This window comes from Phalacrocorax carbo, chromosome 3 (genome assembly GCF_963921805.1).
Source record: "Phalacrocorax carbo chromosome 3, bPhaCar2.1, whole genome shotgun sequence".
NCBI lineage: Eukaryota > Metazoa > Chordata > Aves > Suliformes > Phalacrocoracidae > Phalacrocorax > Phalacrocorax carbo.
The window spans coordinates 95,641,480-95,667,240 of NC_087515.1; the positions used below are offsets into that span (position 1 = coordinate 95,641,480).

Consider the following 25,761-nt stretch of genomic DNA (forward strand, 5'->3'; position numbering starts at 1 on the left):
TAACCCGGCGACGGTGTGACGAGCAAGCCAGACGGGCCTAAAGCTTAGACTTAGTCCGAGAGCCGGGACGAGCTCTGCAGCTGGGCGAAGCCGAGCCCGGCCGGGCGGGAAACGGCTGAGGGACGAGGGCCTGCCCCGCCAACAGCCCGCCGCTCGCCCGGGGTTGCCCGCGGCCCGCGGTGCTGAGGCGCCCTCCGGCGGCGGCAGGGGGAGCGGCGGGCGGCCTTCGTCGGGTACCGGCGGCCCCGTGAGGTACCGGCGGCCTCCCGCCCTTCCGCCGGGTGGCTCCCTCACCCGAATAATGTATTTGAAAGCTGCTCTTTTTCCCATTCTCCGCTGCTTCCAAGGAGCCTGCCAGCAGCGGGGCTCTTTCCACTAAATAAATGTCCCTAAGTAGATTTGTTTCTCTAAATAAATAACATTATTTGCAAAAGTTGGTTGCCTAGCGATTGCCCGCAGCAGCATGTGTTCCATCTGGCTGCCCCTCAGCCATCCGCGCCACCATCACGCCAGGCCGGGCACCATCCAGCGCCACCTCAGCTGCCACAGCCCGGAGCCCCGCTCGCTTCGCGGCTGCTCTTCTTGCAGTGGGCAGCTTTCCAGAAAGTCCCAGATTTTGGTCTTATTTGTTAGGGCATATGTATTACAAAAATAAAAAAATGGGGCTCATATACAGGCCAGGCAGTGTTCTCTTGTCACGGATGCGGCACCTGGGCTGGATGTGCCGCTGCTGGCTGTCACCTGCACCGCCGTGGCGCAGATTGCCCTCTCCTTACAGAGAAAATGAGGCTCTGCACTTTGTGCAGCTGAAATTGCTGGCTGGCCCCCTGCTTTGTTTGGGGTTTGTTGTCACTGAAAGAGCCTCGCTGTGTTGTACAAGTCACCTTTTGTCACAAAAGCACTTTGGGTTCAGTCTCATTGAAATTGGTGGCAAAATTCCCACATTCTTCAGCAAAGATGAAGCTAATCCCGAGTCCATAAAAAATGCACGGTGTGCATGCGATATGCAAGTATGGGGGGGGAGGAGGGTGCGTGGAATAATGATCTTAAATCATCCACGTACAAATTGAACAGCAACCCCAGAGCAAGCGGTGAGGTATTTAAAAACCCTCCTTGCTTTCCTCCATTCATTCTCACTCGCTGAAGAAATGTAAATGTTATCAACTCCAACAGGTATTCTCTGGAGACAACAGATACAGCTCTGAGCTCGTATCAGGCAAACAAGTGATGGGAGAACGAGACTAAGATTAGTGCTGGGGGGAGATACCTACCTAAAGAACAAAGGGAGAAGAAGGTTAAACCCTGAAGAGTGGCTCACTGCCATGGCAACATATCTCCTTCTCCTCCTTTATATTTTGGGATTTGTTTTAGGCAATATTTGAATGGCATAACAGAAATCTAACAAAGAAGCCCGCACGTATAGCAGAGCTGAAGGATTACATAGATAGCACAGCAGTGACTTCTGGTGCGGCTGTAATTTAATTCTGTTTCAAGCTCTGCAGCAAAAGAAAATGCGATAGGTTTCTTCCCTCTGCCTTTTCATGCACATGATGAATGAAAAAGTCCTCAGGGCTGGGGTATTTTTATATTTTAACATGAATGGTTTAGGAATGCTAGTCTTTTCCACTAATAGGCTTGGGAATCAAGTAAGCTGCTGGCAGCCCCAGAGCAGAGCAACTGAGAGTTGAGTCCAGACACCGAACTACATTAAACTTTGCTTCAGAGTTTGCAGAAGCAATGACTAGGGAAAGGGCAAGAGGAGGTAATCAACATTTCTTACATTTTCCAAGAGAGCAGATACTGTACTTCAGCTGTGTTCCAAATCTTAGGGCCTTTTCCCTACCAGGTAAAAAGAAGCAAAAGAGGTCAACAAGCCACTCTTAATCTGCCTGTGAGAAGCTTGTTGATACTCCCTATTCCCAGCAATTACAGCCTTTATGTGCCTTTGGAGACTAGGTACACAGAAACTGAAAGATTTGTTGTGCCACCAACTTACTTTTCCTCTCCTGGTTAGCTCCTAAAGAGTTAGCCATCAGAAAGGAAACCTGTTTGACAAGCCCTGTTGCCACCATAGAGTCCCTTTCCAATACTGAAGTAATGAAGTTGGGCCAAATCCTTCAGCCCTTCAGGAAGAAATCCACTGCCATCTGTGAGGCTTTAAGGAGTTGTCCACTCTTCATTATTTTCTCTTGGGTTGCCTGTTCATTCCTGAGCGCAGAAGAGCCCCAGGCTCTGTCACTGGAAGAAACGCAGCCCTTTCTAAAACCAGAGGGTGAAGTTCTTGGGCTCTCTCTTGGTTCCTTTTGCTGCAGCTTTAACAAACAGAAGCTCAAGGATAATGCTGCTCCTACCTTCTAACAGACTTTGCTTGGTAACTAAATATGTAGAAAACATTTCCCTCCTAGCCATCCCTCACCCTCTGCATTCCTGAAAATAATAATTGGTCTTTTTTGTTCCTATGTACTAATGTAATACTGCCATGTTTGCATTGTGAGTGGACACAGTTTCTGCAGTATGCAATTACAGTTATCAGAACTGATTTCTTTTCTGAGTACATACTGTAACATGTAATTGAAGTTCTGGTTTACAATATTTGCTGGATTTACAAATCTTAGTTTTCTGGGTTAAACTGCCTGACAAGATTGCTAAAACTATCTACAACTGTCATACCAACCCTTGTATGAGCTTGTTTTAAACAGGATTAGTCCATCTTCTATAATTAGTGCCTGTACATGGGCAGCTTTCTTCTGTGGTGACCTGCTGTCAGAGAAGACAACAGTGACTATAGAGTATACTATATATATCACTAGAGGTGATAGTGCTGCTGTACTTCCTGAAGAGGGGGAGACTGGGACAGGACACATCTTCTGTTTAAAAGACTTTTTGTACAGGGGATGGCATAAACTGAAGAAAACAGCAGTGTCCTGCTTAGGTGTGTGGCTCGGGAATTTTTATTTGGCTGTAGCTGAAATGTAGTGACAAGGTTTAGTACAGAAGACATTGCTTCCTGATAGTTGTCAGTGTAAAAAAGACTTTGGGAGCAAGGACAAGAAGATGGGAGCTTATTATGGCATCTCAGTCTCTGAGGACCTCACAACCACTTTTTCCATATTTATGCTCTGCTCTTTCCATATCTATGTGATGCCCCTGAAATGGGGGATTGCAATTACCCCCATTTTATCCATCACAAAATCCAGGCGCGGAGACTGATATGTAGGTTCTCAAAGTCACACAGAAGACAATGTCCTACTGATATAAATGAGAAGGAAATGTGAAAAAATACACTGTATCTTCACCTAAATGAATTGTTGCAGACACAGTGAAAATCCAAACAGATGGTGGTATCACACAGCCTTTCATTATGGACCCAGCACTTTACCAAGTGGGCCACTACTGATTTGTAACTGCATTTTAGCAGGGCTCTGAAACTATAGACATGTTAAAGAACGGCGATCAGAATGAAAAATTCTGAGTTGTCCGAGGAGCGTGATAATAACAAACTACTGCTCATCGCTTTCTGAAGGTAATTTTTTTCAGAGGCCACCCATGGGATTCTGTGAAACCCTTAGGTGACTCACTTCTAGCAGGCAGCAGCTGAAACCTCCAAAAGACTCGGCTCTCGAGGATGCCTTTCTTGTACTAGCTGAGACATAAATACAGCTATATAACATTTGCCTTACCTGAATTGCTGCACTGATACACAGTCATCTACAGATTCTGTCAACTTTTTACCCTTTCCCTCAGTTACTACCAGTGTTGAGTGTCAGACACTGACTCAACAAAGCAGAACATCTAAGGTTTTACGTCCTGATGCACAACTATGGCTTCAGATCATACCAACCACTGAAAGTACCTAACCAAGAGGCATTTCGTTAGACACCAGGCTGTGCTTTCTGGAGCTGAAACATCAACAGCAGCCAGACTCTAGGAGTGAAGGCAGTTTTCCCTCCTATCTCTGGCTCCTCAGGTAGGATGAATTTGGATCATAAAACTCGGAAGAACATTTGATCTATGTGACATGTCTGCCACACACAAACCCTTTCATAACCATGGTATTTAACTACCGGCATACATGGTCATCCATGCCGACACTGAGACACATGACCCGTGCATTTCCTTCTCCTGGAGAGAAGTGGACAGGCTGGGAGTGAATTGTTAACTGAGGCTTGTTACTCTTGACAGATGTTAGCAGAGTTCTTAATCACTCAAGGTGGCCAGAATACTCACTACCTGAGTTGAGAAACCACATACTTCAACAACAGTCTGCTTTCTTGCAGATTGCTTTCTTCTACGTTTGCATTAATTATAGCAGGATAACATGGGGCGGGCATTTGGGTCTTAAAAGAAAGAGCCACGTTGCTGTCTGCCATGACTTTCTTCAATTAAGGCAAAAGAAGCATATGAGACCCATAATCCTTTTTCCTACAGTTACATGGGCTGTGGACAGTAGGGTAGTGACTACCTGGGAGCAGCAAACAGCCACAAATAGAACACCTGACTTCAGAGAGGACAAGTCACCAGCTATAAGTAGGCAGAATAGCCACTGAAGATCCACTCTGAACTTTCTTTGTATGTATAGTGTATCATACCTGGGCTGAACTTGACTGCTGGGACTGTCATTTGTTAGTGAGAAGAGGCAACAAAAGTGCACGTGTCATTTCTCTGGGAATTACGAAGAAATGAGATAATGAAGCTCTGGTTTGTCCTACACACTCAGGGCAGTGCTGATGTCTCTCTAACACAAAGGGCAAGGCCAAAAGCTTTTTCTCTGCCCACAAAGAAGGACACTACATTTGCATGTCAATACAAAATTTAAAACATTTACTCATCACGAGGAAAATAACTGTCTGATTATATGACAGGGATTACAGGTTTGCTGTCTTTGTTCTTCCCCTGCATACGACATATAAGGCAGTACTGCATTCTCAAGGGCAAACCAGGAAGGAACTACAGCTGATTTATCTGTGTATTATAATCCCACCACTCAGCAATGAGTTTTTAATGGGCAACAGCTCCTGGGAAACAAGACCAGCACACAACTTATCTGTCCTAGCACAGTCTACTACTTCATTCCTGAAGTCTCTGCATATGTGATCCCCTTTCATCAGGAACACCATAAATGAGATAGTTCAGTGTGTTCTTTGCTGCCACATTGTCTGTGCTCTAGGAGGGAATCAGAAATGATAAACTTTATGTACTGCTCAGGATCAGAAAGGTAAAGAAATCCTAGTATTGGGCACTATATTCAAAGCCGTGAGATTTATGAAGTTAAGGGCTTTTTGCAAGAGTATGACAAATTCTATGTTTAAACAGATGACCCCCACCACACAGAAGCAGAAATATAACATGTCTTTTTTTCAGAGATTTACCATGTTTAATAATTCATTTTTTCAGTAGGTTAACCATGTATTCAGATAAATAAAGTAATTAACAAAAGTGTTCAAAGTGAGGCAATATTGTCTTTATGTTATTTTTAAATTGTGATCAGGTATCTGTGGGACATGGAAAACTAAAAATCAAACAAAGTACATAATCTTTGCTTCTCTAATAAAATTTAGCGCCAAATTCTGCTCTCAGGTAAATTTCTATAAAGCATTATCCATGAGGGCATTACAGCACAAGGACATATTTCTGGGTTTAAAAAGTGCAAAATATCAGGAGTTGTTCTCATGTCTCCAAGGCTCAGCACACACCCAATGGAGAGCTGGTGTCCAGCTCTAACACATACCACCCTGCTGACCTAGTGCAAGCAGACGCAGTGTCGCTCAACTCCAATAAGCTGATTCGACCAGATTGTAATTTGTGATTTTTTTTTTTACCTCAATTTGCCTGCTTCAACAAATGAGAGCACAATTTGGCTCCTTTCTCGGTGAAAAGGAAACCAACCAAACACGACTTTCACCAGGCCTCAGCTTTTGGCCCCAGACTTCAACATACACTATTACAGCGATCAAAAGAACCATAGAAGTTACTTATCATTTTACTGTTCCTTAACACATTTCACACAGTCCTGCAGCAAGCAGAATCACAGATGAACCTCAGAACATACAGAGAGCACAACTACTACACTGGACATGAAAAGGAAATTTTATTAAACATGTTTACATAACATGAGTTGGAAGTTCATTTAAAAGCACAGGGGAGTGTTAAGACAAGTGGTCAAAATAGAAAGATACTATCGAATTATAACTAGTTGGTTTTTGGCCACTAAGACGGAACAGGATCTAGTAGTAGTGCACCAATGCTTGAGTTCTTCCTGCTCAGCAGGTCGAGCAGTAACCAATCTGCGCCCTATGGAAAGATGGGCAGAGGAATTCCCACGTGTTGAGTAATAATAAATAGTTCACTTGGTGCAGGCAGTATGTCTATGAATTAAAACCTAGTGTGTACACAGTTTCTACATGTGTTACAGCCCCACAGTAGGAATCTACACCAAAATAGTTATTAGAAGGAATTTGGTCCGTACTACATCACGTTTTCCATAGGGTAAAAAATAAAGTCCATCTATAGACATTTAGCACCAGACTCACAGACCTAGCCTGGCTAAAACCTGCAAAATGTCTATAAGAAAAATGGATGGCTTAGATTTCTTGGTTACTTCAGTATAGTAATTACGAGCAAACTGTACAAGTACATGCAACATACAAGCTGGCCTATGTGGAACTAACATACATTATTAAATAACCTTTTTCATCTCTTTTTACAAAACGTGCATGCAGCTTTGAACAGTTCCAAGTCATGCTGCTCTATTTGTGTGATCACAAAATTGAATGGCCTGTAAAAGGAGGGGAAACATATCAATGCACCTGCAGGAATCTGCAGTTGTTCTCACATTTACAGAATATCACAAGGGATTTCAAGGCCAAGAAGAACTCAAATGAATAAAAAGCAAATTGAAATTTGACTTTTTTTTTTTCTCCAAAAAGTAAGATATCTTGCGTTAAAAAATCAAGCCTTGTGCTTGCATCAATCTCAAAGAAATGTAAACTAAAATTTGATAAAAACATTAGTAAGTGCAGAATATTTCAACTGGAATTTCCAGTGAAACACTGAACAACTCATACCATGCTCTATCCAGGGCAGACAGGTGCGTCTGAAGCGACACACATCAGAGAAGCCTGGGTACAGCTGAAAGTGTCATATGCTCAATCCATTCCTGGTCAACATTTTGGGAAGTCAAATATACATTTATACACAGAAACGTAAATATTTCCTCCCCATTTCTAGGGGGAAAACTGCATTACCAGTAACATATTCAATGTCAAAATTAAGACTAAAGCTGCTTTATACCAGTCCCCAGCAGTAGCTGCAGAAATCTTCAAAATTCTTCCATGCAAAACATCATAAACATAAAAGTTATTCTATATAATGCAAACATATCTGCTTTTTACAAAGGAAAAGTGGCACTGTGATGACTATTTGTTTTTAAGACTATAACTTAGATTGGTCATTTGTTCTGGGTTCCCACGTGAGAGCCTTGGAAGTACCAGAACTGAGAAACGATTTGAGCTCTCTGGAATCGTAACTGTGGCTGTTGAACACTTTAACGATGCTTACAGAGATATGCTTCAGCCCTTTTTTGTTTGGTTTAGAAAAAGCAAGGAAGGGTCTCTGTTAGCGTTGTGAGGACTTCTACAAAACTAGCAGAATCACATGGCAAAAAACTAGTGGAAGTGACAAGTACAGGAAAACTGCTGATACACCAGGAAGGTAACACTGCTTCAGGGCTCTGCCAAAATGTGAAAAAATACAACATTGTTAACAGAGGGAGAGCTTCCAGTTTGGCTCATCTTTGACTTAGTTTGAATCTAAAGGTGTCTCTCTCTCTCTTTTTTATTTTTTTGATCATTATAAGCATCGGTGGTAGCCGCTAATAGATTGGCCATATGTGATATAACTTTGTTCTGTCAATTTAAGCCATCTCTCGACAAACAGACATATTTTTGGATAACTACTACAAGCAAAAACAGAAGTGATTGTCTCTCTCCAACAGTGTTTTTTGATCATGTGAATATCTGGTTCCAATCGTTATCCTGGGTGACGTTTGCATTAGACAGCACCTGCTACTACGATCTAATGCAGGGAGGCCCAGTTGAACTTTCCAGAGACGACTGGGAAGCCCTGCGTGTCAGGGGAGTCAAGGTTGGATCCACTAGTGATGAAGGTGGAAATAATTTATACCAGCCTATTACCACACTGGACAGATCCAGTTCTTCCAGAAGGATCTGGGCAACTCCCATGAAGCATTTGTGGTCCATTCGGCCGTAGTCTCCCCAAACTATTACCTGGAAGAACACAAAATACAGGTTCAGCATTGTCCCCAAACCCAGGCTTCAATGTTCAGCCCTGCTGCATTTTGTTATGTGTAGTGTAAGGAAAATGTTATTCTTAAGGGTGAATGATTGCTCCCTCTTGTGGGAAAACCTAATGGCAGGACCGCAGCAAGAGTCAACAAAAGAGAAATGTTTAATAGAGCCAGACATTGTGCAGGTCTGAAATGCCAAGCCACAAGGACGTGTTTGCTGGTATGTATAAAATGAAAGGCTTTCTGATTTGGAATGGGTTTACGCATATTGCTTAAACTTAAGTAAACATGCAAGTACTTCTCCAAATGATAGCCTAAAATGGGATTAAGAAGCAACTGACCTGAAGGACTTTACCCTGTGGACTTTCATCAAAAACCAGTGTCTGTTGGTACAAAGGATCAAGGGTCTTCCGTGCGATTCTTGTCTTCTTCTTAGCTATACATGCTCCATTTTCCAATAAATACACTTTGACATATGGAGCTGCAAATAGAACATTCTGAATTTTATGTTTGGACTTCAAAAGTTCTACATTGCACATCCGAGCTGGAGGACAAATGCCTTAAAAGCAAGCTGAGTGGAAAGAAAATGACACGTGCTATTTTCACTGTATAATCTGAATACAATTATATTTATATGACACAGCCCGTAAGAAACCAGTTTAATGAATTTAGTGATCTAAGATGTTACTAACAACAATTCCGTTTCATGTCTGTAATTTTAAAAACACTTCCCTTTGCCAGGAATTAACTGCCACTGATAGCTACTCTGGAGCGTCTACATAAGTTTAGGGGTCAGAGATATTTCAAAACAAAAGACTTTGATGTTTCATTGAAAGCAATATTAAAAACTAAATCACTCAGATAACACAGACATTAATTGCTCTTTTGTCTTCAGCTCCTCAGGAGGTTGTAAAGTTCCATTTTGGCAAAATGTTATCTAAAACAACTGTTCCAGTTGTTATGGGAAGCAGTGGTTGTGGTGGAGATTATACATCTCTTCTAGGAAAGACTTCTATAAATAACCAGAACTTCCAAATATGTCCTTATAAAATAACACAATATTAAAACTCATTAATTATTTAAATTATTGGCACTGGCACTAGCATAACCTGCTGTCTTGAAGCACTGTTGCACACAGAAGACCATGACACATGGGTCCATTAAGCTTTTTGTTCAAAACACTTTCATCTGTTCTCCAACTCCTGTTTTGATGTGGAACTGACAAAGGATTTAATCTACATCGGCAAAGCCTCCCTGAGATACGTGACTTGCCTAAGACACACAGAAATACTTCTGCAAACATTCCTTTCAGAGCAGATGTTGAGTTGCCGAAAATCATTCCTTGAGAGGTGGCATGCAATTGGCAGATGCAAGGTGATAAGAAGTGGACACTGGTAGCAAGGCTATATCCACGCACACATTCCTTGTTGAGAAGCAAACCAAACACATGCAAATGTAGTGACAGCTAACGAGGAGCTCAAAAAGTCTCAGATCCCCAGTTCATCAGTGTATTGCATATTCTTGTCTTCTGTTCTTTCCCCCCCCCCCCGCCCCTTACCTGGGGTAGATTTGGAGCCAGGTTTTTGTGTGAGGCCACGGGCTCTAATGACTTCTACTTCTAACTGGCCCTTTTTATCCACCATTCCAATCTGGATGTCACCTGAGAGAGAGAAGAAAGAAGCCTGCATTTTAGAGCAGCAGTATGGCCCCGGAGATAGGGTACAAGGTGAGAAACAGAAAGACTAGTTTGCTACTAGTCTGCTGCATTAGTGTGCTTGTCACCTCTTCTGCTGACCCCTTTAATTCCTCCAGGACTAGAAGATACATACGTAGGGAGCACAGCGCCCTCCCTTGGTGTACGGTTTATACCAGACCTCAGTATTTCTGATCCATGGAGGCAGGCAAATTTACAGCAACACTATGGTATAACCACCACACCTTTAATGTTGCACTGGTGAATTATCCAGATGCTTCCTACCTAGGACTCTTGCCCAAGCGTGCTGGTCACTGACGTGTGCTGCCCTGACAGTGGTCCCACGCTCAGAGACCCTAAAACCCAAACTCATGTTCAGAAATCCCCTCAGCTGGAAGTTTCTGCCTCTGAGCTGAAATGCAAGAGCTGGCAGTGTGAAGGTTCCTTGTCTGATGTAGCAGGAAGGAGGACTGCTGGTAGAACTAACGTTGAAATCTTCTGCAACTACAATTGCCTGAGTGGATCCTCAGCGCAAGACAGAGGCACCAACCAGACGAGGCACACAGTCACAGTGCAGATTCAGAGAATTATGCTCTGCCCCCCAGGAGCTCAAGAGAGGTCTTTTTTCCTGCAAAAGTCTCCAACAGGTACAGGGGTGACAATTTTCCTGTTTTTATCAATATTCCACACCCATTTTTGGTGTGAATAAAACGATGCAACATGTTAAAATAAGAAGCTGCTTTCGCTACTAAATAGTCAAACTTGTCTCCCTGCCTGAGTTCTGACAAATGACATTTCTTGCAGAAAAAGGAAACTGCTTAGTCCGAGACCAAGCACTGTTCTGATCTAGATCAATAAAATGCAAGGGAAGTCAACGATGGGTTGATGCTCAAAGGGCTATATCTCTATAGTTTCATGTATCATGGAATCAGCTGGGTAGAAATCCAACAGGCCACTTCGAATAAAAAATGCGCAGTATGACATGGGCAGCTGTGTGATGCCTGTGCAAATAAATGAACTATATGTATATCCATGAAACACGTGTGTATGGATATATTTGACATGTAAACACTGATTGTCTAAAAAAAAAACCACACTCACAAATAGATAGTCTTGAACTACAGAATTTGGGGTCTGGATTTCGAAAGACACCATTCTGAAATTAACTGGGCATGAGATTTTCACGTGCTTGTCTAACTATATTAAAGCAGTGTTTATACCTTGGTACTTGAGGTATGACAGAGCAGCAGGGAAGATTTTTTTTATCAATCAAACTTTGCTTGAATAAACAGACCTCTGTCTTGCACTAAAAATAGTTCATAGGAAAATTCCAAGATGCCTTTTTAAGAGCACATCTCCGTAGTGCATATCCAAAATAAAACATGCGACAGGGAACCAGAAGGGGGAGCGATAATACAAACATTTTCATATCGTCACTAGTGAAAGGATACCACATAGAAAGCCTTCTGAAAATTGCTAAAAAGCACGATTGAGTGCATTTTTGGGGGCCAAAACTTGAGCTTTCTAGCAGTTCTAAGAAGTGAAGATAAATGTATTACTCAAGTAATCTGCAGAAAAATATTTAGTCAGAAAACAAGATTAAAATAAAGAAATAGGAGAAATCTAGACCCTTATATTCATAATAATAGAGCCACTTGATTTTTATTGGGCAAATTATCTCAAAAGTACCTTCTCTTTCAAAATAATAACAAAAAATATGAATATGAAAAATATGAACAAGTTTGGTGCTTATTAATGCATTAGTAGCAGTCATTTGGACTTACACAGCAACCCTTGCCTTAGGGGGTACTCAAAGCATTCTCAAGGAAGTTTCTGTCTCCTTTTGCTCATGAGTTGGGAAGGGAACACCCTCTTCTGCAATTTTTCTTTCTGTTTCTCTCTCTTTTTTCAGAGGCAGCTCAGTAGCCCTTCCTGAAGCTGATTCTCCCAAGACAGCTATACTGAAGCGTTGGCCATTTATAATTTCCAGCAGAAGTATGGTTAAAGTAGTGGATCAAGGACTCCTCATTTCGCATCCTAAAGCATGTCTAAGAGTTACCCATATATAAGCAAAAAAAAAAAAAATCACAAACCTTTCCAAAGATACTTATACCGCACTGCACTGTTGCACACCTTATACACTCATACTCTATTCACAGCCAAGAGACAGCTAATGCTACTCTAAGGAAATACAGGCTGGTCTGGAACACGGAGACGACCACAGACAGCCCCAGGCAGCTGCCGTAGAAAAGGATTTTGTCTCTTTTATGACAAACACTGGCCTTTATCAGCAACTGATTATTGAGCATTGCAAATGTGGGCAGAAGTTTCACATTCTGCGGTTAGATGAAGTAAGGTGGGACAAGTGCAGAGTTTGGCCAGAAACTGTCTGTCACATCCAATATAATCTGTGGCAAGGAAATATAAACTCTTAACAGAGGAGATTTTGCCAGTGAGCTACAACTGGAGAAGCCACAATAATTCTGAGTGGGAAGCAAAGTGCAACCCCTGTCTTCAAACTGCAAATGAGATTACTGGACACCTCACACATGGAGCAAATGCCATTTCTCACCCCATTTTGGATGCTACCATGCTAGGAATACCAGTGACTACGTATAGGACCATCATATTTTCAGTGAAGGAAGCCACTTCATAAAAGTCTTTTTGGTGCTGTAGTCTGGCAGCGTGTGCATTAATTGGCTCATTATTTATTTAACAGAGGAGCACATATTATTCTTACCCATGGCAGGGGTTGCTAGCGTTTGTCGGCCTACTAGCTGTGCAGGTCCAAGTCCGTCGAGGAAATCGCTAAACTGACTGTCAGCGCCCAGCCGTACTCCAGGAAATATTAAGCTGAAGCAAAATAAAAGCTAGTTAAGTATAAGAACAGGATTAATTTCTATTGTACTACTGATACAAGGCAAGCAGCTCAGGTTGTGCAACCACAAATTGTTCTGCAGCATCAGAAACAAGCTGTCTCCCATGGACCCTGAACAAGTGTAGTGAAATTCTGTGCATGGACCCAAAGTAGTCCATAATACAGTTCTTGCTAAGGAGGAGTCCTCCAGGAGCAGCGAAGAGCCTGACAGGTGACTAAACTATGAGTGACCTTGTATGAGAAAACATAAAAAGCCTCATGAAATTTAATAGCCTATCATTTTTCATTCTTCAACACTTGATTTACATTTTAATACTGTTTAATATCTGTACATCCATCCAAACCCCATCCGCATCAGTTAGAACATGCACAGAAAACAGATGTACACACTAAATTAATCTGACTGCTGCAGCTGTTTAACGAAGCAGTAAACTGGCAAGTAGTACTGATTGGAGCTAAACAACTAGTGCTGATTAGAGCTAAACCTAATGCCAGTCCCTAGCCAAAATATTCTGGTAGCCACATATGGATCTACAGTTGGTACCCACCCGTCTTTCAGGACACAAACTGAACTGTAATACATCGGCACAGAATATATGGAAACATTCAAGATCAGGTTGGACGGGGCTCTGAGCAACCTAATCTAGCTGAAGATGCCCCTGCTTATTGCAGGGGGGTTCAACTAGGTGAGCTCTAAAGGTCCCTTCCAGCCCAAACTATTCTACGTTTCTATATGTGCTTTTCCAAGGTGCTTTCTTGTATTCCAGTATCTCCACTTTCTTTTTAATAGATATAGAGTCTCCAAACAATAAAAAAGAAACAAAAAAAAAAGAAAGAAAGAATGATCCACGGTGGAGAGACTCAGCTTTGACTTCTTCATCACAATTATGAGGAACAGAACAGCAGACTTTGAACCAAGCCTAGATAGCATCTTACCCAGCAGGCCATCCACGACTGTATCTGCTTCTCCCTCAAAGGCAATGCCCTATTAGACTGGAGAAAATAATAACAAAGCTTCCTAATAAAAACATCTGGTGTGAAAAGATCTGATTTCCACAGATCAGGCTTATGTGCTCCAGTCATTCAATTCACAGTGAAAACTCTTTGCAAACCCCAGTTAATTGGATAGAAAAAGCCAATTCCTCTCTTCAAGACTAACTGCTCTTACTATGCCTGCATAAATGTATAGGCTGCTGGTATCTAAAGCTGTCCAGAAAATATCAGAACAGTGCTTTTGATTAGAAAACTCTGGTTTACCAAAAGGTAAGCTTTTCACAGAAGTTCAGTTTTAAGAAATCTTTTTTTTTTTTTTTTCTTTAAGGTCTCTTTAGCTGGAGGAGGAAAAGAACCCCAAGGAGTCCAGTTCAACCACCAGCCCACCAGTTACAGCATTCGCCTAACCTTGAGATGCAGCTTCAAGTCGACCCTTCCTGACAGGACAAACAAGCTGCTTCTCTCCCCAGTGGCACTGCCTGTTCACTCTTGCCCCTGCTATGAAAAGTTTCTAGCTTGTTTCTTTGGCCTTTTTCCCCAAAACATGCTACATTTTTTAATGGAATGACTAACAACATTGAAAATGTTCACTTGAGAGTATTCTCAGTTTTCAGATACCTCTGGCTATACACATAATACTGAAGGTTGTGAAGTACACATTCACCTTAATGCGTATTCTAATCCATTAAACTCCAGATGCAGGTCAAGCAGAAGAACATAACGTGGTACCTGGGGTACCTACTGTAGGAATGTGCATTCTCAGCTGAGCTACACATCTGATTGGTCTTACAAAATGCAGGATGAGGCATGATACTGTCAAGAAACTCTCTCATCCTGGAAGTAAAGTCAGTATCATAATGTATACACACAAAAGGAAGGAAAAGTAGCCTGCGCAAACTTAACATAAGCAATTCCTAATTGTCATCACTACCTGCCTACAGTACTGTCAAGAGTGAGCTGCAGACAAAATGCTACTCAAGCAACTGAAGCCAAGCTCTCACTGATTTTGATGGGAATCTCACAAGAGACAGGAAAAACCCAGCGAACAGCTTTGCTATTCTGAATACAAGGTGCTATCAAAAACGGATTCATGGTCACACTAGAAATAACATCTGAAGTTAAGGGTGACATTTCTAATGTTCAAAAAAGGCCCAGAAGAAGGAGGGAGAAAGGAAGAGGATTTTAGGATCAGCTGGCACGATGCATGTACCCCTGATTATCTGATGCAGTTGTGCGGCTTCCTCTCCACCTTTCATTTGTGTCCAATTCATGTTCTACAAATAAGCCAGTAATGCAAGTGGGGGAAGTGATTGAACAGTAGGAAGTTGCTTTATTGGTCACCTTTCTCACAAGAGTCTCTGCATTTAACGTTCTTCATTCACTGTGATCTAAACCCAGAGCTGCTGTATGCTAACATTATTCTATCAAACACAAGCAACTTTGCAGACCATCCAAGAATTTGATCTATAGCTAAATCACCGGACCACAGAAAACCAGAAGACTTCAGGGAAGTTTTCTGAGCCACAAAGAACAGAGCCCTCTGGTATCCCTTTTGCCTACAGCATTGTGCCCTCTTTAAGGAATGTTTCTCTTACTTCATTGCAGCAAGATATATTTAACTGTTTCACCTGAGTTTTGTTATCTGCCTCTGGCCCATTCTCCTGGGCTTCCCTTCAGAGTCACTGTTAGATATTGGCGGTGTTCTCACTCCACTGGCCTCGCTGTTTCTTTACTCTTCCCAGGGGTTGAAATAGGTATGTGGAAATCAGGGAAGGCTAAGTTTAAGGCTAAGGTAAAGTGCAAAGTGGGTTTGGAATCAAGAAACAAAGCTGAGGTATACTGAGGACCAGGAATCAGCCAGAAGAGCTGGTAACTCTATCAATCCAAAAGTCTGGGACAGAATCATAGTGAAAAGTTAGGGAGCTGATGCCAAAAGTATGCATCAGAAAAGCAGGACAAACACTGTCAGATGTGAAGAAATCTATTGTATGAGAGTGCTGAGAGAGGTAAGGAGACTTGTCAGAGGCAGAACTGGTGCTGGAGCAGCAAGAGATGAGGAGCAGGCACAGGAGCTAAGGAGGCAGAACCAAGCCATAAGATGCAGACAGTAAGAATACCAGCTTATGATAGCTCACTTTACCTTGAAGATGGACCTAGTTCTAAAGGATAACTTTCAAACTAAGTCCCACTGTGCATTCCCAGCCTGCAATGTCCCAAGAAGAAGCAAGCACTCGGTTTACCTCCCAGGCTTGCTCTCTTCACTGCCTTACTCAGAGGCCGATTCTCAAATCAACATTTTAAGGGTCTACCTTGCAGTTTCTGTCCTCCAGATGCCTGCTGTGACTGCCAGATCCAGTCCTTGTTTGCCCCAGCCTTGCCAAATCTGTTTACACACTCTGAGGGTGGAGCAGAGGATTAGGCTGTTCCCCTGAAAAGGTCCTCACCATCAGTGCTGGGCTCCCACCTCTCCCATACTGCTAACCAGGGAAACAGGCTCTCTTGGCTCCTCCTCCGCAGGGTCCAGTTTATTGGACCCTTTGCCACCATGGGGAGTGACTGGTGCCTTACAGACTGACACTCCAGCCTAAATGGAGGAAGGAGGATGGCAGGATGGAGTGTTAAAAGGGTAAACATAATGCTCTACCATAGAATCATACTGGGAAAAATACTGAGATATTTTACTCTTGTCCCTCATTCTTCATCTGATGCTTATCTACTTTGGTTTTAAGTTATTCATGATGGAACCTGTTTTTCTTAAATGGCTTTTGCAATTCTTAGTATTATCATAGAGTCATAGAATAGCATGGGTTGGAAGAGACCTTAAAGATCATCTAGTCTAACCCCCTGCCATGGGCAGAGACACCTTCCACTAGACCAGGTTGCTCAAAGCCTCATCCCACCTGGCCTTGAACACTTCCAGGGATGAGGCATCCACAACTGCTTTGGGCAGCCTGTTTCAGCGCCTCACCACCCTCACTGTAAAAAACATGAGGGTGGTGAGATCATCTGATGATGGAGAAACTGCACCTTGACACAGCTCCTTGCCACCACCATGGCTACCCTGGGTCTTCACACCTTATACAATGTGCAGTAGCAATTGCGGTAACACAGTAAGCACATAAAAAGATGAAGCCAAAGAAGCCCCCATCTCTCATTTTTTCTAGGTTTTCAGTTTCCCCTTTTTTGTGGAGGCATATTCTAAGAATTCCCTGGTGACCACTGTGCCTTGGCACACATGGTAGAGTCCCACTGAGAGCGGCGAGGAGGCTGGAGTATTCATGCACCCTTTTGTGTCAGACCTGCCTTTGTTCTCCTTCCCTACATACTGAGTCATTCAGCAGTGAATGCGAACAGCTGCCCCATTCCCCACAGTTGTCTGCCCAATTTCAGCTGATGGGGCAGCTGGACTCTGGATTTACAATTCCCAATAAGAGACTTGGACCAACTCCAAACTAAACTTTCTTTGTGTATAGTATTAGTGAACAGAGTTTCATATCACCAGGGATCTACATACAACATCTGAAGTTTAACTCTGAGTTAATCCAAACATAACTCAAAGAAAAAGTACCCCTATGTTTTGTTTTGAATACTGTGGTCTGAATTTAGTTGTCTCTTGATGAGCAAAATGCCTCACTGGATGACAGGGAAAATGTGAATCCCTGAGAAGCCCTCTCTCAATTTTAGTTTTCAAGAAATTTGTGTTAGGTGCCTAAAATAGTTCAGTTTTGCAAACGTTTGAAGAGGAAGAACCTGTACACAGAGCTATCCCCTTCAGCCAGAGCTAGGACCTCTGTCCACATCCCCAGTTTTCTTACAAAGACAAAGTTCTCCTACATTACCGATGTTTTTAATGCCACTTACTTGCCCTCGGAGCTATAACTATTTATGCTGCCATCAGTGGATTCCCGACTTGGCTGTCGAACCATACGACTTCTCATCTCTGCTGCCATTCCTGTCTCTGTGCTTCTCTGTATCGTGCTCTTTAGCTTCTTGTTGCCAGCCTCTGAAAGCAAAGAAAAAGAAGCAATAGTTAGAACAACAACTTCCAACAAAGTCTTCCCTTGCAGTTTTCCCCCAACAAGTGATCTGACTGTTTAATAATACAAAAAGACTGTTCTGATTGAAGAAGAAAACTCTCTTCTACAGCTGCAAACTGGTGAAGATGTCTCTGTAAAAGAGCTGCAGCCTAGGGAAAGCTTTTAGAAATCAGGTGTCTTATTATTAATCTTTATACAGCCAGAATATAGACAGGATGACTGTGATAGTGTCTGCTAACCATACACTCGGGAAGGTGTCTCTAGCCACCTCGTTAGTTGGGTTGGGTATCTACAAAAGAAGTTACAATTCTCACAGGAAAAAAGAGGGAAAAAGACCCTTCATGCATTCAACAGAAAAATGTTAAATACTAAAATACTCAGTATCAAAGTATAATGATGTGTTTTGACCCAGCAAAATCTTACTTTTCACCACAGAAATTCTGCAAAGTAAACAATGAGCTTTACATAACTTCTCGTCTCAGCACTTTCTAAGTAGAATTAACTCTTTGGAGAATCCATGTGGAAGATGATGGACTTCACAGAGTCTAGGCTTGCAATTGAACACTAGAGAGCAATGTAAATCTTGTGAAATTGTTTAAAGACTTGATCCATTTGGAAAAGCTTCCATCACGCATTCTTTAAAATGCACTTTGAGCTCCACTTGGAAGGTTTCGTGTTACCCTTGAGCAAGGAGAGTTTCCAGTTCTTTACAGGGGTGATTATGGGCTCAAGGGGCAACAGCCGATCTACAACAAATTCTGCTGTGGCATGGCAGAAATTACGCTTCTAAATGATGATACACATACTCAAAGACCTTTAACTCAAATACTTCCACCAAAGCCTCTATGTGATGTAACAGTGTGTGTTGTCTTCAAACTCACGAGGCCTGTTCGTTTCCTTTTACTTCAGCCTATCATTCAATGGGTAACGTTACTTTCTCCCAGGAAGTAACAGATTTGATAAAGTGTCACATAAGCGCATGCAAAAACAGTCTCCTGCATTTCCCCCTTCATTTCAGTGCTCCTTCATTTGCTTTCTGCAAAGCCTCTGCTTCCTTTTCACAGTCTGCTCAGGGGAGCATCTGAAAAACATAAATGTTTCTGCCACCTCCGCCTGCTGTGGGGACTGAATTGCTCCGAAAAGTTTTTCACCTTCCTGTTTCACACGGACATGGTTGATACTTGAAGCTGACAGTTCTTGGCCTTTCTTCACATAAAAGCTATGGATCTGGTATCTCCTGCACAGCCTGCCCATTGCTCACGGTGGTTAAACATGCTGGTGAGAATAGCTGGCCCTTGCTCTTTGGGTCTGCACAGCTGGTGGAGGGCAGGGAGAAAACACACAGGAGAGAGCAGCTCCCCCTCCCCTGGGGTTATCACAGTAGCCTCTCTGGAGCTAGCAGACAGACAGAAAACATGCCCAAAGTGAAAATGAAATAATTCATATATTGGGCTAAGAAGAGACAGTACCACAGCAAAAGGGGCTCTGGTTTTCCTTTTAAGCATTCTGGACTAGGGGCCATCTAGCTATGGCCACCCAGAGGCAGAGAAACAAACGCCTCTGAGTGGAAGAAATCTGCTACTTCCACAGATCCTTTACTCTATTCTGAGGCCAGAAGCTCTGAGGTTTTACTGTGGGCCACTGCAAGTCATCCAAATTCCGGGTCCTTGGTCAGCTGAAAACGCATTATTCGGTGCTGCTAAATGTGAGGTAGGCTAGGCTGGGCAAGGTGCACCAGGCAGGCCAGGCTTCACTCTTAGACAGTACAGGTGGCTGGAACTTTAGTGACTCCGTATGTAGAAAATCAAATGCTGTATTTTGGACCTGAGCTTTATCTTTAAAAACAGATGGTGTGTCCAGCATATCAATGCTGAAAGGTAAGCTGAGCATCAAAAATGAATCAAAAGGCAGCCCAGGAAGTATAACCCACAGGCAGAGCCCTGCGCCAAAGCGGTATTCTCACATTTTCAGTAGCTATGCATTTGCCACTCGTGTTGTTTTGTGCCTCTCTCTCTTGCTGGGACCTGTCTGAAAGTGCCTCTGTTTCCACCTGCTCCTACAAAGCGGGTGAGATTATGGGGTTTACCCCCTGCTGCCTTTTCTGGAGCCAGCCAGATCAGGCAGCGTGACTGGAAGTATGTAATACGGTAGAGCCTGAAATGAGGGCAGCTGAACAGGGTTGCCTGTGAGTATTCACGGCTCAGGAAATGGGAGTGATGAGTCACTAAAGGTAGCTGCAAGATCGTTATGACCTTAGTGCAAATTGGGAAAGAGCTGTTGCTCTGGACCACCTGGACAACACGGTGGGTGCTGAAACTTAGGGATTAAAGCCAGGCTGCTGCGAAAGCATAATGAAGAACATATTCATAGAAATAATAACTGTAAAAAATATCCACTGACTAAATTACATAAATTAATATTTTAGCTTTGAGCAACGGTAGAGATTGAAAATAGCAATTTTCTGAATTGGGTCTTTTCTGAAAGAGTAGTTTTATATTATCATGGATAACATCCATGTTGCTGCTTGAACATACTTCTTCGCTCCACAGATTTTAAATGCACCGACCATGAAGTAGGAATCCTCGTGCATGGCCACAAGCGAGTCCACAACCTTGCCTCACTGTGCTGCAAACACCAGACTGGCTTTTTTCCAAATGCTTTTCAAGTCACTGCACTTGGTCTCACTGTGCTGGATTCCACTTCTTTTTTCTCTCATCAACATTTTTTTTTCAGGTTGAAGGTTAAAAAGAAATTCTTTTGCCTTGTCTTGTAACTGCTACTAATATCCACAATGTTTCCTGGAAAAACTAGAGTCCTCCTGCGTATTTCATTTTATACCCTTATATTCTGCAATACAATCAGAAATATAATATAGAAGTAACCCAAGACAGAATGGTAAAATACATCGAGAGTTTTGTGGGATAAAGGGAGTTGCTTTTGCCCATGACTAAGAACTGAAACACATGTTGCACAGGTTTTGCAAGTTTTAACCTCGGTCAGTTACGCATATCGTATTTGTTTCATCCACTTATAGCACAAAAAGTAATGAGAACATTTTATCTTGTTGGTGTAGTCCTGTAAACTTCTCAGCAAAACCCCATTCTGCAAGGGAGGGAGGTAGTTAGCATCCGCTGAGGTGGGAGCTGCTGTTATTTCTAGAGGGTCCCCGGTAAGGTGAAGTCACTCTGGGGTACAACTTCCAGTCCTGCCTTGACTGCACAACGAAATACGGGATCTGAACAACTACCAGTGTTTCTCCCGCTCTTCATAATGTTTTTTTTTTTTAAAAAAAAACCCTTTCATTTTCACCTTGTATTACTTTTAATCTAGCAGTTCTGCATATATCTTCGGAACCCTCTCTATTTATATGAACAGTACAAGTTCATAAAATATTTACATTCAATATCCATGCTATGATATATTGAGAAGATTCTCTGCTCTTGTCTGGGTATCCATTGGAGAATGCTTTGTCCTGCTCCCAATTTTTATTATTTTGATATGTACAATTAAATTTTATAATATGTTACAGTTCTTTGCCTGCACTGTGTAAATTGCACTATATCATTGTGCAGACTGAAGATAAACTGGCTCTATACTGAATACCATTTAGGGGCAAAATTTACTCCAAAATGGTCTGTATGCTTCTGTCTGCTGTGCCAGTTGTGTAAGGCTTTCTGCATGCAGAAATGCAGATTGATGTCCATAAACTGCATCTAAACACATAGTTTAACAGGTACAAGCTAGAGAAAAACCATTACAGAGCAATTGTGATAAATGTTTTTGCAGATTTAGTAACCGAAGCAAAAGGATCATAAAGCAGCCATCTGCAGCTACAAAAAAAAATACACAGCTTGTAAGCATTTTGCAATTCATCAGCAGCCTTGTTGTAGCACCCCTGCTACAATGAGAGTGGGCCATGTGCTATTTCAGTCTACCTATTATAAATATAGCCTATAGTGATTCCTTTTTAGTCTGACAAGAAACTGGTCCCTGATATTGGTTTTCTCAGGCAGAAGTAAATTAATGGAGCTCCTGATCTAAGTAATGATGAAGAGCAAAAAGCAAGCTTGTTAGTGTAGGGACTATCTTACATTTGCTCAAAATATCAATGCAATTGATGCGTCCCCAGTTTCTGTACTTCCTAATCATCCTCAAGGAGAGCAGCCAGGAGCAAAATGTTATTGACAAGGGAATTATATTATCAAGAAAGGGTCAGTGATAGTATCTATAGAATTAAGATGGCCTACTAGAGATACCTCAAGGCTAGCTTTATGTTTCTAAAGGCATCAAATTCAGAGAGGTCAATGCCAGGACAAACGGCCCAAAATGACTTGTATCCATGACTGCCCTTAGCACTGTCACGACTGCCACATGGCATCACCGTTGGCCTGGCTCTTCCTCTGGGCTCCATGTGGTGCCTGGAGGCAATTACTACATTTGCTTTTGTTTCAGTATAGTAAGTCTGAAGTAACGGGAGGGGCTGTGCCACGGCCTGCTGGAGTGAAACTTTTATCCTGTGATGCCAAGGGACAAGGCTAGGGGTCATACAGGAACATGCATGGACACAAGCCTGGTGACTTAATCAATAGGACCTCTAGAAACCTCTGAGGGCAGAAGATGACAATCCTGACATGGTCTTCTATGTACTGCCTGTAGGGAGAGGTGCCTTGAGCGAGTATTGCCCAGAATCATACCTGAGGGCAACCAGTTGGTTAGCACAAAAAAAAGAGAAGCAAATTTACAGACATACAGCTCCTGGGTATGTGGTGTGGAGCATTCACGACTGGCTCAAAAGGACACTCCAGAGAACAAAGCATACACCATTGCTAAATCCACTAATGAAAGGGATAATAAGCAGGGTGCTAACACTCAAAGTCATCACGTCTCAAAGGCAAACTGTTCACAGTATCAAGCATGCTTATGCATCCAAAGAGAGCCTAAAAGACCTACAGCTTGAAGCCAGCTCTGACTGAAACCTGGCAGGACTGTGACCCTGTTGTTGGTTTGTACACTGACTGTGCAAGACACCACGATTATGCCAGTTGGAATAGTAAGGGTCGTCCTCAGTTCAAAGGACTATAAAAAGAAAAGCCAAGGGGCATATTTCCTTCTGGTCCTTTCTGATGTGTTACTGATTTTACAACCTCAGAGTTGGCTGCTTGGAAACCTGCTGAGTTACAAGTTCTGCAGCATCCCACTCACTCTGCACGTAGCACTTTTAAACAACAACAAAATGTATTTACACATGAATTGAAAAAGTGCCCCTTGGATTATAGTCCTAAAACAGAGAAAGAAAGGAAGAAATAATTCAAACAGCATTTGTTCTTTTACATGTGTTCATCTCTCAGATGAACTCAGCAGTAGATTGATGTCAAAGATTGAAAGTGCACAGTGACTATGGACAGAAGATAAATAGTAAAAAATATGACATTTAAATACGATTTTTTTCCCCAAACTTTATATACTGCAACGCTCCACCGTATTTTTCATTTTTTTGTATTCTGCAACACTCTCCTGAATATATAATGCTGTTTATAAAAAGACATCTGAAATATTTCAGTAATGGTCTTTTAAATGTTTCCTCTGTCACACAATATATTCCAAGAAAGGAGAATGCTGTTTATATTATGTGGTATTAGATCCCAAGGTTTAAAATGCAAATATAAACCATCATGTACTTTTTCCCATTTCTATTTATTCAAACAAATCTACAAACAACATTTATACTATTATAAATAACAAAACCTTCTAGGACGAATGTTCACCTTTTCAGGTGGGATGATCTATCGAGGTGTATTTTTTTTCAGGAGTTTGGAATAAATGGTATCTCTTAATTATACTTATAAATTCACACATTCAGCTGGTAAACCAACTTCTTTCCCAATAAATATTTTCAGATAATACAAAACAGATAGTGCAACTAGTCCATTAATACACACGCTATTTTTTACCTTACATATTTAGAGACAAAAGAACAAAAAGCACCAATCCTAACAAAAGAAGACTTCGCTGAAATGCTGTTAACGGATATATTAATGCTGTGATGGCACTTTAGCCAGTGTAGTTCAGAATCTGAGCTTCTGACTCTGTTACTCATTGAAAAGCAAAGTTGCAAACTCAAAACTTTTAACAGTTTGCACTTAGATTTCAAAGGAAAGTAACTTGTCCAACAGCTCCTACTGACTTCTGCGAAGCTGAAGTAGTACTGAGAACAAATGACAAGAACTGCTTAAGGTCCATGCTCAAAACAAAACAAAAGTAACCAAGAACTTGAAATCAGGCCATTATTTACCACCTGAAAACTTCAAGAAACTGCTTTTATAAATCTTGCCTCCTTAAGAAAAGATGGTGTTAGGCATGTTTACTGAAAAATAGTGAAAACAAGCCTGTGGTTTTGTATGATCACCCTGATACATATGATTTTCCCACGTCAGGGAAGAAAACCCATGTCTAACCAGAACACTGTCAGCCAAAATAAGGCAATCAGGGATGATATATGGTAACGAGTTTTTACTGCTGTGATTGCACTAAACACTCTTTATAAACATACGAAACAACAGCATCTTAATTATCTTGTTCACATATATGCAAAGAGCTATATAAAAGCAGAATATGTAAATGAAACTGCTAATAGGTATATTATATATGCCTAGTTTTTCAACTCTTAAAGCCTGTTTCAGTGAAATTCAATTAGTAACACAACAGCAGCAAGTTCCCAACAAATTATTTACTATACAAACAGTTTATAAATGTTCAAGCACTCATTTTCTCATATACTCTTGGCTTTGTTAGACTGGAGGAGAAAGCGAGACGGGCTGAAATAAGAAGCTCAGAAGAGCTGTTTGCACTTCAACAGTAACATTTTTCCAGCAAAACACAGCATTATATTACAGCATTGTTTACTGCCGGCCAACCCGTAGAAGAGAACTGACATATGGTTCAGAGATAACATTTGTCCACTGAAAGGGTGCTGGGACACAGCTGCCAGTTAATACAGGAGAGGAAAACAAAATCGTAATGCAGAAGAAAGTGGAAGAGATTCTTCAGGTAAACTAAAACAATATTTTATTTTTTTTAAGGATTTAAACATATTTAAGTAACTGCATGAAGTCCTTTTTGGTTATAGGCAGCCATTTTAATTTTAGTAAATCTGTTTTTTAAATAAGAGTATTCACAGTTACAAATATTTTAGTATTTATTATTAAAACATAAAAGGACAGTATGATTACACATTTTACAAAATTATATCACCAATAAGACAATTTATAAGACATCACAAAAAAAAACCCCTCACTCTTGCTATGCATCTTCAAAAAATAAGGACTATCTGATGTACAGAATGGCAACCTGTACATTCAACAATGTACATTTCCAATGTACCTGGCAACAATTCTAATTCTTTTCATAATTACCATAAAAACTGTAAATTGAAACACTGTCAAAACCTTTGGTGCCAAAGCATCTTCTAGGAAAATAATGTTACATGCCTTTTTGTACAGCGGAAAAGTTTCTGAACAATAACTCAGCCCTAATTTAACAGCACAGCATACTAATCAGGAGACATTAGAGCTCCAGAAAGAGTCCTCTCCTCTTTCTCAGAACAATTAGCATCCTGTTAATTGATCTGAATATTCTGTACCTTTCCTGTAGTTTGATTTGTTCGGACTGCAACTTTCAAGCCCTTCAAGTTTTATTTTACCACTACCAGCACCTCCAGGTGGGTATTACACTTCCTTTTAAAAATGTTACTAATCTGCCTTTAGAGATCCTTTCTAGCGTATCAGATCAAGGGAGTGCCACACTGACACAGGTTTTTCCTTAGTGACTGTAAGCATTGCAAAGTTATAACCCCAGA

At 41.6% G+C, this 25,761-nt stretch overlaps 1 protein-coding gene across 3 annotated transcripts in view; it reads right to left on the minus strand.

Annotated features, from left to right (window-relative positions):
• Positions 1–6,069: 6,069 nt before the first annotated feature.
• RIMS1 (regulating synaptic membrane exocytosis 1) overlaps positions 6,070–25,761 on the minus strand; it is a 354,008-nt gene continuing 334,316 nt past the window's right edge. For all 3 annotated transcript variants that reach the window (XM_064447811.1, XM_064447809.1, XM_064447810.1), the window contains 5 exons: positions 17,731–17,872; positions 12,739–12,851; positions 9,864–9,965; positions 8,647–8,786; positions 6,070–8,285 (listed from right to left, as the gene is read on the minus strand). In XM_064447811.1, coding sequence (XP_064303881.1) covers positions 8,067–8,285; positions 8,647–8,786; positions 9,864–9,965; positions 12,739–12,851; positions 17,731–17,872 — 716 coding nt within the window. In that variant the 3' untranslated portion in view covers positions 6,070–8,066. The remainder of the gene's footprint in view (positions 8,286–8,646; positions 8,787–9,863; positions 9,966–12,738; positions 12,852–17,730; positions 17,873–25,761) is intronic.